Raw genomic sequence first — 17133 nt, 5'->3', positions numbered from 1 at the left:
TGTGTTTGACTCACTGGATGGAATTAGAGCAAAGGCAATGAAGTCCAAAGTTGTCTAAAACCCAGAGTTTAATCTGGGGGAGCCTACATTTTGCTCATTGTCCGTCCATCCATATTTATTGTCACTTCCTACCACATAACCATGATGGGATGAGACTTTTGCTGCATAAAGGACTTTTTACTGCAGTGAAAACGTGCCGATGTATTCTGTAATTTGCCGGTAAATCAAGTAAATCAAATAAAACTAATATTTCTTCTAATCTTTTTAAGTTACAAAAAAAGCTTCGCGGTTTACTATGCTACGCAATATTTTGTAACTTCAAACAATCAATTAAAAATAAATAAATAAAAGACTTCGTCTTATTGCTTTGGGATTTTTTTTTCTGGTTTCTGTGAGAAACAAACAAAAAAAGCTGTTACTAAAACGTGAATAGCTTGTTATACAGACGTGCATAAAATGATGCATTCGTTGAATTATGTAGTGTTGGATATTACTTTTGCCAGCGACTTCACATTCTCACAAAACAAAGCAACCTCCTGTGTCCTATGAATAAAACCATACATGTTTTCTATTATTATTTGTTTGTTTTTTTTTTTGTTCTGGTGAACCTCTATTTAAACGCAACCCAAAATATGCGAACAGCGCAGCGATCACTCAATACGACCACCCTGTCTGTACCAAGAAGAAACAGTTGTCATTTGTCCTACACTATTGAAAGCAGCATTGACCCCTCCCGTTATGATTCGTCTCATGCGGCTGAGCCCATAAAGATAAAGCACTGTGTGAAAAGTTTGCAGTCGCGCTGTGAAAATGGGAAAGTTTGCAATCATTTCGATTGCAATAGCAGCACTTTCGGTGCTGCTCGGAGAGAGGGTCCTCAATATTAGGTAAGGTGGAAGTCAGCTGGTTTCACTGCTTTGTTTGTGTTTATTCAAACTGTTTGCTACAGTCAATGTAACTTTCTGCTTAAATTCGACAGCAAAAGGCATCTCATTTTCAGGGAGGTGGGCAACAAACATCTCCCCAACTGCGTGGCGCTCAAAAACATAGGCAAGCGACGAAACAACCAAAAATGCAGCCAAAACAGTGTTTTAAAATATTAAAGTAGCGGTTCATTATTTTCTCCTGCAGAACATGGCTCCGAGGATATAACCATTGTGGGAGATGGCCTTGCCTTTATCAGCGGTGTGGGTATTTATTTTGTAACGCAGCCAAGTCTTTGCCCTTGTATAATAAAGCAATCGTGCAGCAAACTCAAACATAGGGCCATATTTCATTTTAAATCTGTTGACGTTTATTATTGTCGGATTTATTGTCGATAATCAGAATTTGTTGCTTGATTATTTTATGATTAAATTATTTCTTTTTAAATATTTACAGGGACTCAAATTTCCTGGATTCCCATCCTCGGGTGAGCCTGGAAAAATCTACACCCTTGATCTCAAAGATCCTAATCTGAAACCGGTGGAGCTGCGTATGCCAAGGAACTTTGATTTGGAGTCATTCAACCCGCATGGCATCAGCGTGTACACAGATCCAAGTGGTAAGATGCTTCTTTTGGTTTATGGAATTGAGGACATACAGCTACTGTTCAGCTTCCTCTTGTCTGTTGCTGCTGAGTCTGTGCCAGGTTGTGGTATTAAAGTATAGGGCTGCACAATATTAGGAAACGTGCAATAATATCGGTGAAGTTGTAATAACCCATCACCTCTGATTAGTGCAAACAGACTGCAGACAGCGAGGTGTTCTTTAAAAAGTTCCTTCAGGCCTACATCAGCTGTTTTTGACAACTTTTAGTTGTAGTTTCTTAGTGGCTTAACAACTTTACCACCTTTAACCTTCTGAAACATTTTAGTCTGCAATATATTCATAACACCAAATTACCACAGTGCCTGAATGCATTGGACTTCAGCATACCAAGCAGTTCTTTGCAATACGCATTGAATAGTTTTTACATATATTCGCTTTACTTGTACGGTATGTATTTAAAATAAATGACAATTCAATTGAATTAAGCTCCTTTCAATGAAATGCCAAAAGAAATGCCATTGTGACCAGTTTTTCTTTTAAATTTTTTATTTACTTGAAGGATTTAGTAAGCCAACACAGCCCCTCCTTCACTTTGTGCTGACTGAAAGAAGGCTCCTCCACTTTTCACTTGCTTGCCGAGACAAACAACATTCATAAACTAATTGCTTTTATTGGGCAGTCTACTCAAAATGCTACAAGATTCATTTTTCATGAAAGCAGCCAAGTGACTTCTCCACCTGACAAAAATCAGCTACCAGCTTTCTATGCTTGTTCTAGAACAAGCAGAACAGTAAAACATTATGAGTAATAAGCACATTAAATTAGCCTGGCCACTGTCTTTCTGTTCAATTCAACTCAGAGTTCTCGCTTCCAGCCCTGTCTGGGCTTTCTCCCTTTGACCTGGGTTGTTTCCAGTAATTTAGTTTTTTAAAAAAATTTTATACTGGGCTAATCAGCAAACAGAAGAAGTTTTCTTTACTGCTGTAGAATTGTAGTCTGCCTGTAGCTTTAGCAAATGACAGTTGAAGAAGTGAACAATGTCGCTCAGTTCTTGTTGGCCATGTTTCCAAATATTGGATTAACATTAGCAGCCACCTCGTTCGGACCAGCTCTTCTCTCTTCACATTGGAGGATGGTTGTTTACATTGCAGGACATTTCTAGTCAGCTCCATGGTGTCAAACTGGCGCGTAACATACGCCACGGGCAAACGTTAACGATTGGGTAAAATCGCTTTCGTGAAACCATCGTCTCTCAACAGCCGAGAGTCCAGACCCTCCGTATGAAGCACAGCGTAGTACAAGGGGATGGTTTTTTCCAGGCTGCTATGAAATCTGCTGATAAGATTCTTTTCTATGTAATAGTTTGAGTCTACGTATGAAAATCAAAATAACATTAAATTCATAACACCTGATGGGCACTTTTTTCATTTAAAGTTTTCTTACATCATTTCTCTCACTTGCATTCCTAAAGCTTAGTTTGTGAAGTTCCTAACGTGTTGCTTTCCTTTTTGTGTTTCTTTGTCAGATGGCACGATCTACTTGTTCGTTGTTAATCATCCTCAGTTTGGAAGCCAAATTGAGATCTTCAAATATGTGGCAGATGGCTCCTCCCTAGTGCATATTAAAACCATAAAGCACGAACTACTGCACAGGTGAACACTCTTTGATCATCTGAAATTTACTACAAATAGTAATCGGTCTTAAAAATGATTCTATTTTTTATATGAGACTATTTTTGTTCTTTGCAGTGTGAATGATATTGTTGCAGTAGGGGTTGAGAGTTTTTATGCCACCAACGATCACTACTTCAACAACAATCTCCTGAAAACATTGGAGATTGTTTTGCTTATGCCTTGGACCAATGTCGTGTTCTACAGTCCTAAGGAAGTGAAGTTAGTCTCTGATGGCTTTCACTTTGCCAATGGCATCAATATGTCTCCAGACCAAAGGTGAGGATTCTTGCCTGGGGTATCCAGCATGGTGGCTGTTTGCTTTTGTGTGTGTGTGTGTATTGCTTTATGGTTGTAAAAATTCCTCTTCTTTATAGGTACATATATGTGGCAAACATATTAAACCACAGTGTGAATGTATTGGAGAAGAAAAAAGACAACACACTGACGCCAATAAAGGTAGAAATACTCAGGCATGCAAACTTGCTGTGCTTTTTAAATCAAAGTTAGTTTATGATTACTTTTTCATCGGATTTTATAATGGCATTTTTTTTATAAATATTCAGCAATATTTGATCAACTGGATGGAAAATTTCAGTAAACTTAATCATTTGTGTAGTGGTCTAATAAAAATGCAGGCAACTTGCGTTCTAAAAAAATGTTTTTTGCCTTTATTACAAATATTTTGTTTTAAGGACAAAAGTCAAGGAAAGTTTTAGAATTGCAAAGGTCAAAAAGCAGACTCTGTATTGCCCAACTATGGGTGTGGCGCATGCTTTTTCTCAAGTGGTTACTCTTTTTTCACAGTTTTCTTTGGATGCATAGTAATTTTCGTTTCCTCACCAGTCTGTGCCTTTGGGTTCTCTCTGTGACAACGTCGAAGTGGATCCTGAAACCGGCGACCTTTGGCTGGGCTGTCACATTAATTCAAAGAAGCTTTTCCTGTTTGATCCCAAAGACCCTCCAGGCTCAGAGGTTTGTGTTGCTATCAAAACAGAAGAACATAAAAAACATTAACTATTTATTACGCCTGATTATGCTTGGTACATTTAATTTTATTTTTTTTATAGGTCATCCGCATCCAGAACATTCTCTCAGATGAACCCGTGGTGACCCAGGTGTATACAGATGATGGCAATGTGCTCATGGGCTCTTCGGTGGCAACTGTCTACGGGGGGAAGCTTCTCATCGGGACCGTGTTTCATAAAGCGCTGTGTTGTGATTTAAAATAGGCAAATGGAGGTGATTAACCTCTCAACTTGTCTCACCTCAAAACATTTACATGTCCATGAGGACAACGGTGTCCTCATGACAGTAAAGGGTTTAAATAAGGAAGTTTAGCCAATAAAATGGAAATCAGGATATACCTCTTTGGTTAGACGGGGCGGTGATGATTTTAATGGTGATGTGCTGCAGGGTTCAGGGTTTTCTTCTAACAAAGTCTTGTGAAAATATACTTGAAAGGATCTGATAACAGAGAACCTCTCCAAGTAGGCGTTTACTGAGCCACACAGCTGGAAAAAAAAAAGAAAAACCATATTTACAAGTGAATTTTCTTTCTTTTTTTCTCCTGTAGTGTTGGGCAGTAATTCAGTCATTTCAAATACATGGGTAGATTATTCAAGTTATTAGTTTGTGTTCATTAAAAATGATCTTTTCAGTGAAAATGTGGGTTTTGGGTTGTTTGATATGGTTTAATCACTGTAATATTTGTAATTGAAATAAAAAAGCTCTTAAAAGTACATTTTTAACTAACACATTGTCAACTGCTGTGCCATATGGTATATAAATAATGTCCGCTGATAGAAATTGTATCTTTTTTTTTCATTTGCACAACAGAATGACTAAAAGTAGAAGTATTGTTTCACATCTATCTTTTCATCAGGTTTGTTGTGGGGGTTTTTTGCAAAATTTTCTTGAAATATCAATATTTCAAAATATCTGTAGAAGAAAATATATTCATTCTCTTTGAGAGAAAGTTTTATTTTAAAACACAAACATAGAAATAACATTGAGCTTTTTTAAAAAGTGACAGATAACCTATATTAGATATTTATCACAATTTATAAGTTGTCTTTTTTCTTTCCAAAGTTCATGTAACATTTAGCTGAACTCGGAGCAAAAGTGGCTCTTTCAATTGTAAAGGTTGACCTCCAAGTATAGAAGCTGACTGTTCGTAGGTTGCCGTATCAAAGTATATTATTGGAAAGGTAAGGGGAAGGAAAAGGGTGAAAGAAAAATATACACAAGCAACCAGGACAGAGGATTTTGAAGTAAAGTAAAGCCCATTCCAGAGTAAGATTCACAAAGGACAGACTGAGGCTGGGGACAATTCTTCAAGAGCCAACACAGGTATTTTCACTCTGTTTTTTTTTTTTTCCAAGTCCCCACTTAAAATTTGTGGGGTATTGAGGAGAAAAAAAAAAAAAAGAATAATTGTACTTTTTTATTTAATATTCTTACAAACAGGCATGTACTTGAATGTAATAGCTTTTTTTGTTTGTTTTTACTCACTTCTTGTGGATTTTATTTATGTGAAACCTTTCACAGTCCTACCAAAATGACTTAAGTCTTTTATAAGGAACACTCCCTAGTTAACTCTAGTATAAATTCAGAAAAAAATATAGTTACATTAAAGATAAATGTTGAAAATATTGTTTTTGGATTGTTTCATATCCCCAAGGCATTCCAAACACTACTTTTAATTGTTACTCCTTGGCGCCACCTTTGTTGGAGGCGTGTAAACGCACTTCGGAAGTTCAGTCAAACATGGTTGCTCTAAAGAAAACGCTAATCGCTGCTGCTGTTGCCGCTGTAGCTGCTTTTATCGGCTACGCATTTCTTAAAATACAGTAAGTAATCTAAGCTTTTCTCGACCGATGATGAAATTCAGATGTAGGACTGGCAATATATATATATATTTAAATGCCGATAGTTGTTGCCTGAACGGTCTAATGTTTGAAGTGTTAATGTTATTTAAAACTACATTTTAAAAAAGAGGTCCATCGAAGCTTAAAACGTAAACTTTCAAGCTGATTTTGTTGACTATAGTTGTTTTTCTGCAGGAGGCTGAGTCTTGCCTCCAGAGAAATGCCTGTCAAGCACCTCAAGTGTCGTTATTTACCCAATATAGGTATGCATTCTTCACGCAGAAGTGTCTTCTGTTTTGGGTACACAAATCTCTCTCTCTCTTTTTTTTTTTTGTTTTTTTTTTTTGTTTTTGCACCAACTTAATTCAGCTCTTTTTGTAACATATAAGAGCAACAAGAAAGTCTGAAGTCCAAACATTTGAAAGTAGGTCAAGTGTCAACAAGACACCAGACTTAAAGAACGAAAAGTAATGTTATACCATAAACCCTTTTTTTCAGAGTATGGAGCAGAGGATATCACTATACTTAAAGATGGACTGGCCTTTTTGAGCACAGTATGTTTTTCTAATCACTGAACATCTTGTAGTTAATCTGGTTTGATTTTTTCTTTCTCTGTAATTCGAATCATGTTTATTGCTCAAGTGTGTAATATAATGAGAATGCTCTCTGGCTGGGGATGGCTTTCATGTAACACAATAGATTTGGAAAATAATCAGAAGTTACCAAAAGAAAAAGCAGACTTGTGGTAACTTCCTGTAAAAACAGCTCTTCGACTGTCAAGAAAAACCTCTGACACAGTCACTGTTATCCACGAAGGGGCTGCATGATTATCTTGGATTGCCTTCGTTCTCCAATGAACCAGGGAAAATGTACGTTCTGGATCTGCTGCACCCAAAACCGATCCCAGTGGAACTGCAAATCAAAGGAGGACTGGACCTCAGCTCTTTCAACCCGCATGGGATTAGTGTATACACGAATGAAGCAGGTAGAACACATTCCAGCTTCGAAATATAACATGGAATCGTTTTCTCATTTGTGTCTGAAGTCAATCGATGCATGAACAGCACTGGTGGTTTCTTTTAATGATTGTAGCAACTAATACCAATGTAGTAACATAAACCTTTTTGAAAATAAAATTGAGTTTTTTCAATCTATAATGACATTTTGGCAATAATGTAGAATGTTATGACCTTATTGATGTATCTTTAAAAAAGCCTTTAGAAATGCAGTAATTGCAGTCAGTAATTTAATAACGCATAAATAGATCAGCATTTCTTGAGAATGTATTTTTTTTTTGCCTTTTTTTCTTCAATTTTCTCAACAAAACTTGATTTAATGAATGGCACAGTCATGCTATTTATTCATTGAAGGATACACAATTCAGCACATTTATAATGCTGTGCATTAGTTTAGATATTTAGTCAATGGTTTTAAGTATAGGTAAATAAGTTTTAACTATTAACTGCAAAGTGAAGTTGGGGGTAAGATTAGTGAGCTCAATGTGAAAAAGAGTCCAAAGAGCATTCTGAACTATTCTTAGCAACAGACAGATCTTAGTAATAGTTTGAACGTATCATAGCTTTCACACAGTGATAAGCACAATTTGAGAATTTGTGTGATAATTTATTCCCATGATACATGAAAAATACTTAACTTCAAAGAAAATTTACATTCTATGCTATAGTTAAATTTAGGGGTATCCAATGCTGTCTTTATGGGACAACAAATGAAGTAGGAAGGCCCAAAACAGCAACGACTTGTTATAAAATTGAGTTCAACCTATTGGTGAAGGAGAGAATGGATTCTGAGCTCAAAATAAAGCAAACAAATTCAATTATATTCACACACACTCTCCAATATTTGGATTATATCTCTTAGCCCTGTTGCACCTCTAACAAGCTTCTTGCTGTGCAGACAACCTTACATGAAAACTGACTGGAACTATGCTAAAAGTAGAAAATAAACTTCTGATAGATTGCCAAAGAGCAAAACATGCTATCAAATACATAGATTTAGCAGCAAAAATCACACTGAGTCTAACGACAGAAAACTATTTATTTTACAGATGACTCTATATATCTGTTCGTTGTCAATCATCCTCAGCAAAAAAGCCAGGTAGAGATCTTTCGTTTTGTTGGGGAGGACACGCTTGTGCACTTAAAGACTGTTGCCCATCCTTTGCTGTTCAGGTATTAACTGTTCAATAAATCCTCCTGGTTTACCCATAGCAGTATGTTTTGCATGTTTGGTTATCCATCTTATTACTGCTTATATTTGTTTCAGTGTGAACGACATTGTCGCCGTTGGACCAGAGCATTTCTATGCGACAAATGATCGTTGTTTTAGTTATACTCTTCCTTTAATAATAACTGTCATCCTGAGTATGCCCTGGTGTAACGTTGTGTACTACAGCCCTGAGGAAGTGAGGGAGGCAGCTGGTGGCATTCAGTCTGGAAATGGGATAAATATATCTCCAGACAAAAGGTTATTTTCAGCTCATTTTATTGTTAACAATGACAGTATGCACGATGAATCTTGTAATTTAGGTGTGTACCTCAATATACTAACATAGTAAAAAAGTTAATTTATCATAGTAATTATTTATAGAAAGTGAAGCTTTAATATCATATGCTTTTATTACACACATATTATAAGATGCCAAGCATATGTTTAGAATGTATCTCTATTAAATTGATGATCATGGCTTACATAAAGGGAAAATCCAAAATTCAGTGACTGAGAAAATTCACGAATTACACAGGATTGTTCTGAAAAGTGTGTACATGTACTGTACAGTATATTCACTCAGAACCTGGTCAGGCCTCCTTTTCCAGAGCCACAGTCTGATTAAGTCCAAAACTCTGCTACTGTGAAAAATGTGCGAACACCAATATACTTTAGGAGCTGCAGGCATGTGTCACTCATGCAGCACAACGAAATTAGCATCTTCGTAAAGCGAAGGAATGCTTTTCAGCTGAAGGAATGCTCTAAAATATCCCAGTAGATGGAAGTTCTTACTTTAAGAAAACACATTGTAAATAATGCTGAAGTTTTAAAAGTGATGGAAGTATTAGACAAATACTGTTTTTTTTTTCCAACAGGTATATTTATGTTTCTGATATGCTGGATCATGAGGTGGATGTTTTTGAGCGATTAGATGGAGAACGGTTGGTGTACATTAAGGTGTGTGTTTTCGTGTTTCCTAATCTTGGAAGTGACAAAGACGGTTCTGCCTTTTGATACATTGTCAGCATTTCAAACTGCTCCTGATCTTCGGATTTTCTGTTTGCTCCGAAGGTCTGAATACAACATAGATAAAAAGAAGTTGCGCTTTACTATGATTTTATTTTATGTGCTGTTATTTTAGATTTTGTCATTTTTGTACTCTGTGTTTTTTTGAACAGTCTGTTCCAGTTGGAACACTTTGCGATAATGTCGAGGTGGACCACATGACAGGTGACGTCTGGCTGGGCTGTCATCCGGATGCCACCAAATTGTCCAATTTTGATCCTAAAGATCCTCCTGGCTCAGAGGTCTCTGTTTTTTTGTTGTTGTTTTTTTTACTGTTTCTTTTCTTGTTTTACAATTCATACTTGTACAATTGTTATAAAATAACTGGCAACAACCTTCCCTGCAGATCATCAAGATCAAGAACATTGTCTCAGATCAGCCAGTGGTAACTCTGGAGTATGGAGACGATGGTCATGAGCTGATGGGCTCCACCGTTGCTGCACCCTACGAGGGAAAGCTGCTCATCGGGACAATCTTTCACAAAGCCCTGTACTGTGCTTTGAAATAAACTGGCCACTATTTATCCAAAAACACAATTTGCTTATCTCTCTTGTACAATAAAAACTATTTTGGTTTGTCATAGAAGAAGATTATGAGAAAACAGAATAACTTTTTTTCCTGCTATTTACACTTGGATCTGCTACGCATCTAAAAAGACTTTTTTTAGATGCAGCAGTTTTAAAATGTAGGAATATTTAGACTTAAAATAAGCGGATATGAATGATAAATACAGTTCTGCTGTTTTGTTTGCACACACTCAACATGGAAACATTGTATAACGCAATGTCAGTGAATTTTAAAAGCAAGAATTGGAAGCTTTGTATTTATTGTGGATTTTCCCGTTAGCCCCTACAGGGTAGCAGTTATGCATAATGACTCAAATATAAACATCAGGTTTTTTACGCAGTCTGGAAATGTATACTTTCAATTAATCAATCACTATAATCATTTATTGTTTTCATAACTACCAAAATCAACACAGAAAGCACATTTACTGAAAAGGCTCTTATCAGGGCCAGGTTATTATGTCTCTTATTTTAACCAATATATTTTAAATTGCACTTCATCAAATCCTCTGGGCTGGATAAAGTGAGTTAGGTCTATACATATATAGGCCAGTTACTATTTATTAGACATCATGGCTCTTCCCAACTCATTTTCCATTTCATTTCAAAGATATAATATGATAAATTGTTATAATGGTTCTTTTTAGTACATTTGTTTGCTTTGTTAATTTTTTTGTGTTAAATAAATAATCTAAAGTTTAATTCAAATATTAGTGTACCTGCTTTCACAACAAAACAACTATATGAAATTTGGCAATACAAAGCCGTCATAAATTCAAGTTTATTTTTAAAAATGGGACAATACGTATTAATGGACATTTACAATACGTGAGATTATAGTCACTAACTTCCATCTCTGGTCTTGTTGACAAGTTGATGTTAAAGCACATAATAAATACAGCAATAAAGACCACAAAATAGCGTTACGAAATGAAAAATGTATTACACAATCTTGAAATCTATACATTGTTGCATATAATCAATGCTGACATTGATTATATGCAACTGAGCCAGATGGTTAGATGTTTTTCTAACCATCTAAACATTGAATGCAAAAAGATTTCTAAACATTTAAAATATTCTGATTTGCCAAGTTTAAGCTAAAATAGGAGGCTACAGATGGAAAACAACAACAACAAAGAAATCTTTTGGGAGACACACAAGAGCTGACTCTGAAAACAGCCAAACTTTCCATAAATATTTGTGACCTCACCATCAAATATAACTGAAAATATTGTTTCTGTTTCGCCAGGGAGCATGTATCATCCTTTTTCATCGAAACAAATACTATCATTTTCTGCCACCTTAGATATCGTAAATCGAGTCTCCCCACCATCAGGATGCTGCACTTTCTCTTCTTCTGCAGCATCTCTGTCTTGTGCCTTGAAGGTGATCCCATCATTTACTGATTCAGAGGAACCGTCATTTTTATTTTCCTCATGGTCCGTTATTTCACACGCTTCTGATGTGGGTCCCTTGATGTTTTCCTCTTCCTCTTGTTTGCTTTCGTCCACCGTTGCATTTGCAAATACCTCGCTTAAACTGATGTGCCTCTTGTGCCGCGGTGAGTGCTCCAAGGTCTGGATGCTGTTGGCCAAAATGTCACTGCAGCTCTTGGAGCGGTTTATGTTCTGTATTGGCGGTGGTCTCCTTTTCCTCGCATTAATCCCGATCTCTTTGATGACCGTGCTGTAGTCTTCGTCCTTCTCAGAAAGGAAGTTGAAGATGTCAACGACAGTCGGCCTCGCCTCTGGTTGTTGTTGCTTCTCGTCCTCGGAGTCTGGCTCCATGTACAAGGGTCTGTTCCTGTGCCTATGGTGCCGTTTCTTCTTCAGCACTTTGTGCGCTTCCACAACCATGTGGACGTTCCAGCTGAAGAACAAAGACAGCCAGGCCAGTCCCATGTACATCCATAACTCTGCCATTATCCTGTAGAGTCTTGGGTATTCGATGTCGGGATTTACGCCTGCAAAATGAGTGAAATGATTCTCAGGTGCGTGCAGTTCATTTCAAATTTCATATTCACACCGCCACCCTGTACCGAGTGAAAAGTCTCACCTGCCACATAATCTCCAAAGCCAACTGTTGTTAGTGTGATGAAGGAGAAGTAAATCCCTTCTAGATAGCTCCATCCTTCCACAGACATGAAAACCAGAGGAGGGATCACCAAGTGCACCAGCAAGCCCCATAGGAGGAATAAGGCCGTGCATGTGAGCTGGACCTTTTTCTGTCAAAAGGCAAAAGAAGAAATGCATGTATAATAAAGCATGGTGTTCAAATTTTATTAGAAATTACATTTTGAAAGTGCTTTTCTGGTAACACAAGTTAAAATCCTGTGAACCTTCCTTCAGAAGTCAACAAGTAAATAGTCGCAGTGTGTGCAATTATATGACAGTATAATAACTGTTCTATGAAGGCTACCTAGGTTTGCTAGAGAATATCAGAGAAATACTGAGGAACACAGCAGACAGATCAGGAGAAGGTTCTGGAGTTTAAAGCAATGTTACAAAACTTAATCATAAACTTTAAACATCGCATACTAGGGCTATTCAACTCATCATATGAAAATGGAAAGAATATGGTATAAACCATGAATAGACCAAGACACGGCCGTCCACCTGAACTGACTGTCTGGGCAAGTAGAGTAATAATAAGAGAAGTCAAGAGGTCCATAAATTTGGAGGAGTAACAGAAACAGTTCAAGTAAAGACGGCAAAACAATGAACACATTGCTACAGCAGAAAAGCATGAAAATCATCGATTTCAGAGAAAATAGTGACTTTAATTTCTTTTTATATTTTTCTGTTTTGCTAAATATACTAGTTGAAGTCATGTCATAACCACCCTGTGCTTTAAATAACTTTCATTGGCTTAAAATGGTAAATTCCCAACTCACAGACTAGTCCAAAATACAACTTTTAGGCCTAACTGAACATGTATTGCAGATTAAAATTGGGCATGGAAACCTCATGTTGTGTGCATGCTTTTTCTTCAGCAAGTGGAAAAAAATTTGGATAAAATGAATAGGGAGATGAATGGAGAAAAATATGGGCAATCCTGGGAAACAAAGCACAGAGCATCGTTTGAGGCTGTAAAAGACTTGAGACTGGGACTGAGATTTGCCTACCAGAGCCACAATGGCACGACTGAGATCAAAGCATGTTTAAGCAAGAGAATGGTTCAATCAATGTCCATATTTAAATCCAATCAAAAGTCTTACCACTGAAACACCCTTTTCTATCAGAATCCCAGACAGTCGTTTAGCCCGGTCTCCAAAGAAAGACCCCAGTGTGCTTATCCACACCAGGCAGAGAGGGATCCCACACAGGCCATACAGGATGCAAAACACACGGCCAGCTTTGGTCTTGGGAGCAACATTACCGTAACCTTCAGATGAAAGAAAAATGAAAATTGACCAGAGGTAAGACAGTTGTAAAGTCGGCAAATCATTAATAAAACTACTGATAAGTAGATAGACGCTAGGTTAGGAATAGTATCCTATTAGTTCAATTTTACAGATTGAGTTGTCCAAAGGGTCAAGTTATCACAAATGATTAAGCTAACATTAGTAAGTAAAATGCGCCTGGTGCTTATAACAAACCCTGTACTTTGAATAACACTAGAAGCAATGAGAGACATGGGCTCATTATGAAGGACAACAACAGGCTCGTTTAGTTACAGACTCCAATGATGGGTGTAATACCTATAGTAGTGACGATGGTGGCAGCAAAGATAACAGAATTGCCCCAGTCCCATGAGTTGCGGTGATTGTCCCCCGTAATAGCCACACCTTGGCCGGCGGCCTCTGACGCTATCTGAAGGGAAAAACACAGGAATGTAATCTCCCAAAAAAAAACAAAACAAATAAACATTTATGAAACATAGCGCCTGCTAGTGTTTTACCCATACAAACGGACTAAATTTGGAACGATGTTAACACATTACGTTTCAGGATTCCCCCACAGGTGAACACACCTTGGAAACTTTCAGGCGTGTAGCGGCGTGTGGTCATGGCTGCTCTTTCAGTCAGTCTTTCAGTTAATAACTTGTATAATTAGGGAATGATAAAAGGGAACTTTTACCTGTAATTGTTTGCATTTAAGTTATGTAATATGTTCTGTCTTTTTAGAGTAATAATGAATAAAAAACATCCCGACTCACATGTAACTGGATGTTGTTGTTTTTTTATTTTTTTACTTTAATACACCACATTTCTAGTTACATTTATAAACGTTTCATGATGTTACAAGTCATAACGAACTTTTTCCTATACGTAATTTAAAAAAAAAAGAGCTCCAAACCTTCAGTATCTCATCTAGGGTTTCCTTTGTGACGTTGCCACTCCTCAAGATGTTTTCCTTCTGCTCAATGTATTTGTCTCTAGCCGCTTTCCAGTTTGGCTCCTCGAAAATCTGAAAAATCGCGGCACCGATCGAGAGGTAGAAAATGATGCATGAAGTTAAAACAGGACCTGTATCGGCCATGTTAAAGCCATAACTTCACACTCTCCCTCCAAAGCGAGCAGCGGCGCATTCCGACAGAGGACTGTTGTTCAGCGTGTCCTCTTTTCTTCCTGGTTTTACCATCAGGGGTTGGCAAAGCTGCACTCGGAGCGGGACATACAGCGAGACCTCTAAAACTTTCCCCAAGTCCCAACATGTGAAAAAGTCGTCGCCTCGTTACAGATTTTTTTTTTCTTTTTCGCTTTTTTTTTTTTTTTTTTTTTTTTTTTTTTTTTTTTTTTTGCTTTTTGCCACATTTAAATGTTTTAGATCATTAGATAAATTGTATTAATCAAACAAAGTTAACCTGGTTAAATACAAACTGCAGTTTTAAACTGATTTTATTTTATTTTATGGGAGAAAGTTATTCAAAACAGTCGGATCCTATGCAAAAATAAATAAATTAATAAAATAATAATAATAAAAAAAACATTTGTCCCTTTCAACCTGACAGTTGCCATCAGCCATTTGTGTTTACATCACTGTGGATGAATGTTGCCTACTCTACTTTGCATAATATTTTTGTTAGTCAACATTGTCAACACTGGAGGGGATGAAAAGTACCTCAGTCCACTTTCAGACTTTGTCTAGGCCACTCCAAAAGTTTTTATTTATTTATTTATTTATTTATTTATTTATTTATTTATTTTTACCATTTAGACATGATGTGCTGCACAATGTGCTGTACTTTAGTGATATTGTGAATTGAGAGCTGGGCATTCTCCATCAGGATTTTCTGGTAGACAGGAAAATTCAAGGTTTCATCTTTTACAGCAAGATCTTTCATCCTACTTCATGTGGTCAGATAGGTGCTTATCAATGACTGTTTCTGCAGCTTAGCCAGTAATAAAGTATAGAATCAGTTAATTTGTGAAATGCTACCCCTTCTTCCTGCAACAGGATGCTGTGGATAGATCCCCCACCCCCATTATAACTGAAACTATTACTTGAAAACTGAATTTTCTATTTACTCAGCTTGTCTTATCTTATATAAAGATGGCTTGATAGTTGGAAACTTGTCGGTTTTACAATAAAAGCTCAATCACTTTTCATGGCAAAATTTTGATAGAAGTAAAATTTTTAAACTTTGTATGTATGATTAGCTAACATCTAAATGTTTTCTTAAATAGAATATTAATAGAAATATGGATTCTTGATTTTATTTTTAAAGTAATTATAAAGACCATAGAATCCCAAGGATGAAAACTAGAGGTAATAGTGAATATTAAAAGACCTGAATATTCATCAATTATGCAGCAGAAAATGAGTTTCTGAGAGCAACGTGACTCCTAATATTTACAAAGGCTAATACAGCTGCTAGAAATCTTGAAATACCTGTTCTGACATTTTACAGCCATTGGGTTTGGAGTAATGAACAAATAGCAGGGCCTTTGGGCTGACCTGCTGGGCAAGTTTTGATTCGTTTCAGCCTGCATCATATGATACGCCCTACACAGCTCTACTGGAAGTGTGGAAACCATTACTGAAAGGAAGGCAGAAAAGGGTTAAATGCTGCAAAGCTGTTAAGGATTTTATAAGGAGGCAAAAAAACAAGGGTGGAGCTCCACTCTGCTTATTTGCACAACACTTTTCAAACTCAAAGTGCTGCAAGAAGCACTGCTAACGTAAAAGAAATAGCGGCAACTCTGTAGCAAATCTAAGATGGGGTACAAGGATCACATGAGTTACCTTCACCATAAGACAACTCGTGTGAAAGAGAGGTTTTAAGCTTTGTTTTAGAAGAAGAGGGGGTGCGAGTGAGCCACACCTAGACAGGAAGCTGATTCCAGAGTAGAGGGAGCCTTTAAAATTAAAAGCTCTCTTTTTAGAAATTCTGGGAATTGATTTAAAACTTCTGAGAACAACCAGCTTACCGTATCCTGAGGAGGAGGGCTCTCTGTGGGACGATAAATGACAGAGACAGGATGTGGTTTGGCCATTAAGAACTTACAGTGGAGTCAATTGTTTGAACCTCGGTTGGATTCCTATGTTAGCTCATTTAAAAAGCAACACTATTTTTGTAATTATCTCTTTGATTTGTTGGAAATTTTCAGTCAGCAATATAGAGAACACTAAATCTTACAAAACTATTCATACGCCTGGAAAGTTTTAACATTCTGGCAGAATGAAAACGGAAAAATGTCACAAACTTTAAAGAAGTATTTCTGTCTTTCAGCTTTACATCTAAATTGTGAAAGATGTGGCCTCTCTGGAATCTTTAAAAGTTGTCAGGATCCCTAAGGAAGGATTTAATTATAGCCACAGAAAAAACACAGGTAAGTAATCACTTCTACCAAATCAAGGTAGAAATTTCTGTCAAAGAACCTTTTTTCTGTTATCAGTGAAAGCAAACATTGGACCTTGCTTGCTCAGTTTAACACACTGCTCTGATTTCACAGGCAAATCCTAATCAGCAAAAAATGGAGCAGCTCTGCAGAGCGTGAGACACAAAAAGCTATTTGCCAACAATCAAAATTTCAAATAAACAATTAAGTGGGTTTTGTGTGCACATGGTCATTACTTTGTGTGTAAATGTATACCCAAAGGGAGGGGTGTTTGTACTCGACATGGATATTGGATTTTTAACTACGTTATTGTACACAAATGGAGTCAGTGTCAGAAGCTGTCAAAATTGGACTGTACAGTGAACACTTCACCTATGATTTTTATTACAAGTATAAAGAAGGTATGTATATTTATAAAA

General features: G+C 36.9%; 3 protein-coding genes and 1 long non-coding RNA gene across 4 annotated transcripts; 3 read left to right on the top strand and 1 right to left on the bottom strand.

Annotated features, from left to right (window-relative positions):
* Positions 1-753: 753 nt before the first annotated feature.
* Positions 754-4942, top strand: LOC106904294 (serum paraoxonase/arylesterase 2-like). The gene is made up of 9 exons (XM_014968579.2): positions 754-887; positions 980-1050; positions 1132-1187; positions 1381-1543; positions 3056-3182; positions 3279-3479; positions 3578-3659; positions 4047-4175; positions 4271-4942. Exons 1-9 carry the CDS (start codon positions 811-813, stop codon positions 4430-4432), a joined length of 1068 nt encoding a protein of 355 aa, XP_014824065.2. The 5' UTR covers positions 754-810; the 3' UTR covers positions 4433-4942.
* Positions 4943-5921: 979 nt separating this feature from the next.
* On the top strand, positions 5922-9897 carry LOC106904286 (serum paraoxonase/arylesterase 2-like). The gene is made up of 9 exons (XM_014968570.2): positions 5922-6052; positions 6266-6333; positions 6569-6624; positions 6887-7055; positions 8136-8259; positions 8354-8554; positions 9172-9253; positions 9475-9603; positions 9708-9897. Exons 1-9 carry the CDS (start codon positions 5970-5972, stop codon positions 9867-9869), a joined length of 1074 nt encoding a protein of 357 aa, XP_014824056.2. The 5' UTR covers positions 5922-5969; the 3' UTR covers positions 9870-9897.
* Positions 9898-10690: 793 nt separating this feature from the next.
* Positions 10691-14639, bottom strand: kcnk5b (potassium channel, subfamily K, member 5b). The gene is made up of 5 exons (XM_014968569.2): positions 14229-14639; positions 13631-13742; positions 13148-13314; positions 11986-12154; positions 10691-11893 (listed from the first exon to the last, which is right to left on the bottom strand). The coding sequence occupies exons 1-5, from the start codon at positions 14409-14411 to the stop codon at positions 11190-11192; spliced, it is 1335 nt and encodes a 444-aa protein (XP_014824055.2). The 5' UTR covers positions 14412-14639; the 3' UTR covers positions 10691-11189.
* Positions 14640-15724: 1085 nt separating this feature from the next.
* LOC148155052 (uncharacterized) lies at positions 15725-16927 on the top strand. Its single transcript, XR_015765609.1, has 2 exons — positions 15725-16705; positions 16829-16927. It is a non-coding gene; the product is annotated as an uncharacterized LOC148155052 (long non-coding RNA).
* The last annotated feature ends 206 nt before the right edge of the window (positions 16928-17133 follow it).

The sequence above is a fragment of the Poecilia mexicana genome, unplaced genomic scaffold (assembly GCF_051168715.1).
Source record: "Poecilia mexicana isolate PSO_F unplaced genomic scaffold, ASM5116871v1 scaffold_16, whole genome shotgun sequence".
Classification (NCBI taxonomy): Eukaryota; Metazoa; Chordata; class Actinopteri; order Cyprinodontiformes; family Poeciliidae; genus Poecilia; species Poecilia mexicana.
Note: the sequence above shows the minus strand (reverse complement) of the source record. Positions and strands in the feature narration are given on the sequence as shown.

Excerpts from the sequence above, each read along its gene's own strand:
- LOC106904294 (XM_014968579.2), top strand. The coding sequence starts at position 811 with ATGGGAAAGTTTGCAATCATTTCGATTGCAATAGCAGCACTTTCGGTG. Across the intron at positions 1,051-1,131 it reads CGTGGCGCTCAAAAACATAG|AACATGGCTCCGAGGATATA; the intron begins GCAAGCGACGAA and ends TTTCTCCTGCAG. Across the intron at positions 1,188-1,380 it reads GCCTTGCCTTTATCAGCGGT|GGACTCAAATTTCCTGGATT; the intron begins GTGGGTATTTAT and ends AAATATTTACAG.
- LOC106904286 (XM_014968570.2), top strand. The coding sequence starts at position 5,970 with ATGGTTGCTCTAAAGAAAACGCTAATCGCTGCTGCTGTTGCCGCTGTA. Across the intron at positions 6,053-6,265 it reads TACGCATTTCTTAAAATACA|GAGGCTGAGTCTTGCCTCCA; the intron begins GTAAGTAATCTA and ends GTTTTTCTGCAG. Across the intron at positions 8,260-8,353 it reads GCCCATCCTTTGCTGTTCAG|TGTGAACGACATTGTCGCCG; the intron begins GTATTAACTGTT and ends TATTTGTTTCAG.
- kcnk5b (XM_014968569.2), bottom strand. The coding sequence starts at position 14,411 with ATGGCCGATACAGGTCCTGTTTTAACTTCATGCATCATTTTCTACCTC. Across the intron at positions 12,155-13,147 it reads TAGAAAAGGGTGTTTCAGTG|AAAAAGGTCCAGCTCACATG; the intron begins GTAAGACTTTTG and ends GCCTTTTGACAG. Across the intron at positions 11,894-11,985 it reads CTTTGGAGATTATGTGGCAG|GCGTAAATCCCGACATCGAA; the intron begins GTGAGACTTTTC and ends CTCATTTTGCAG.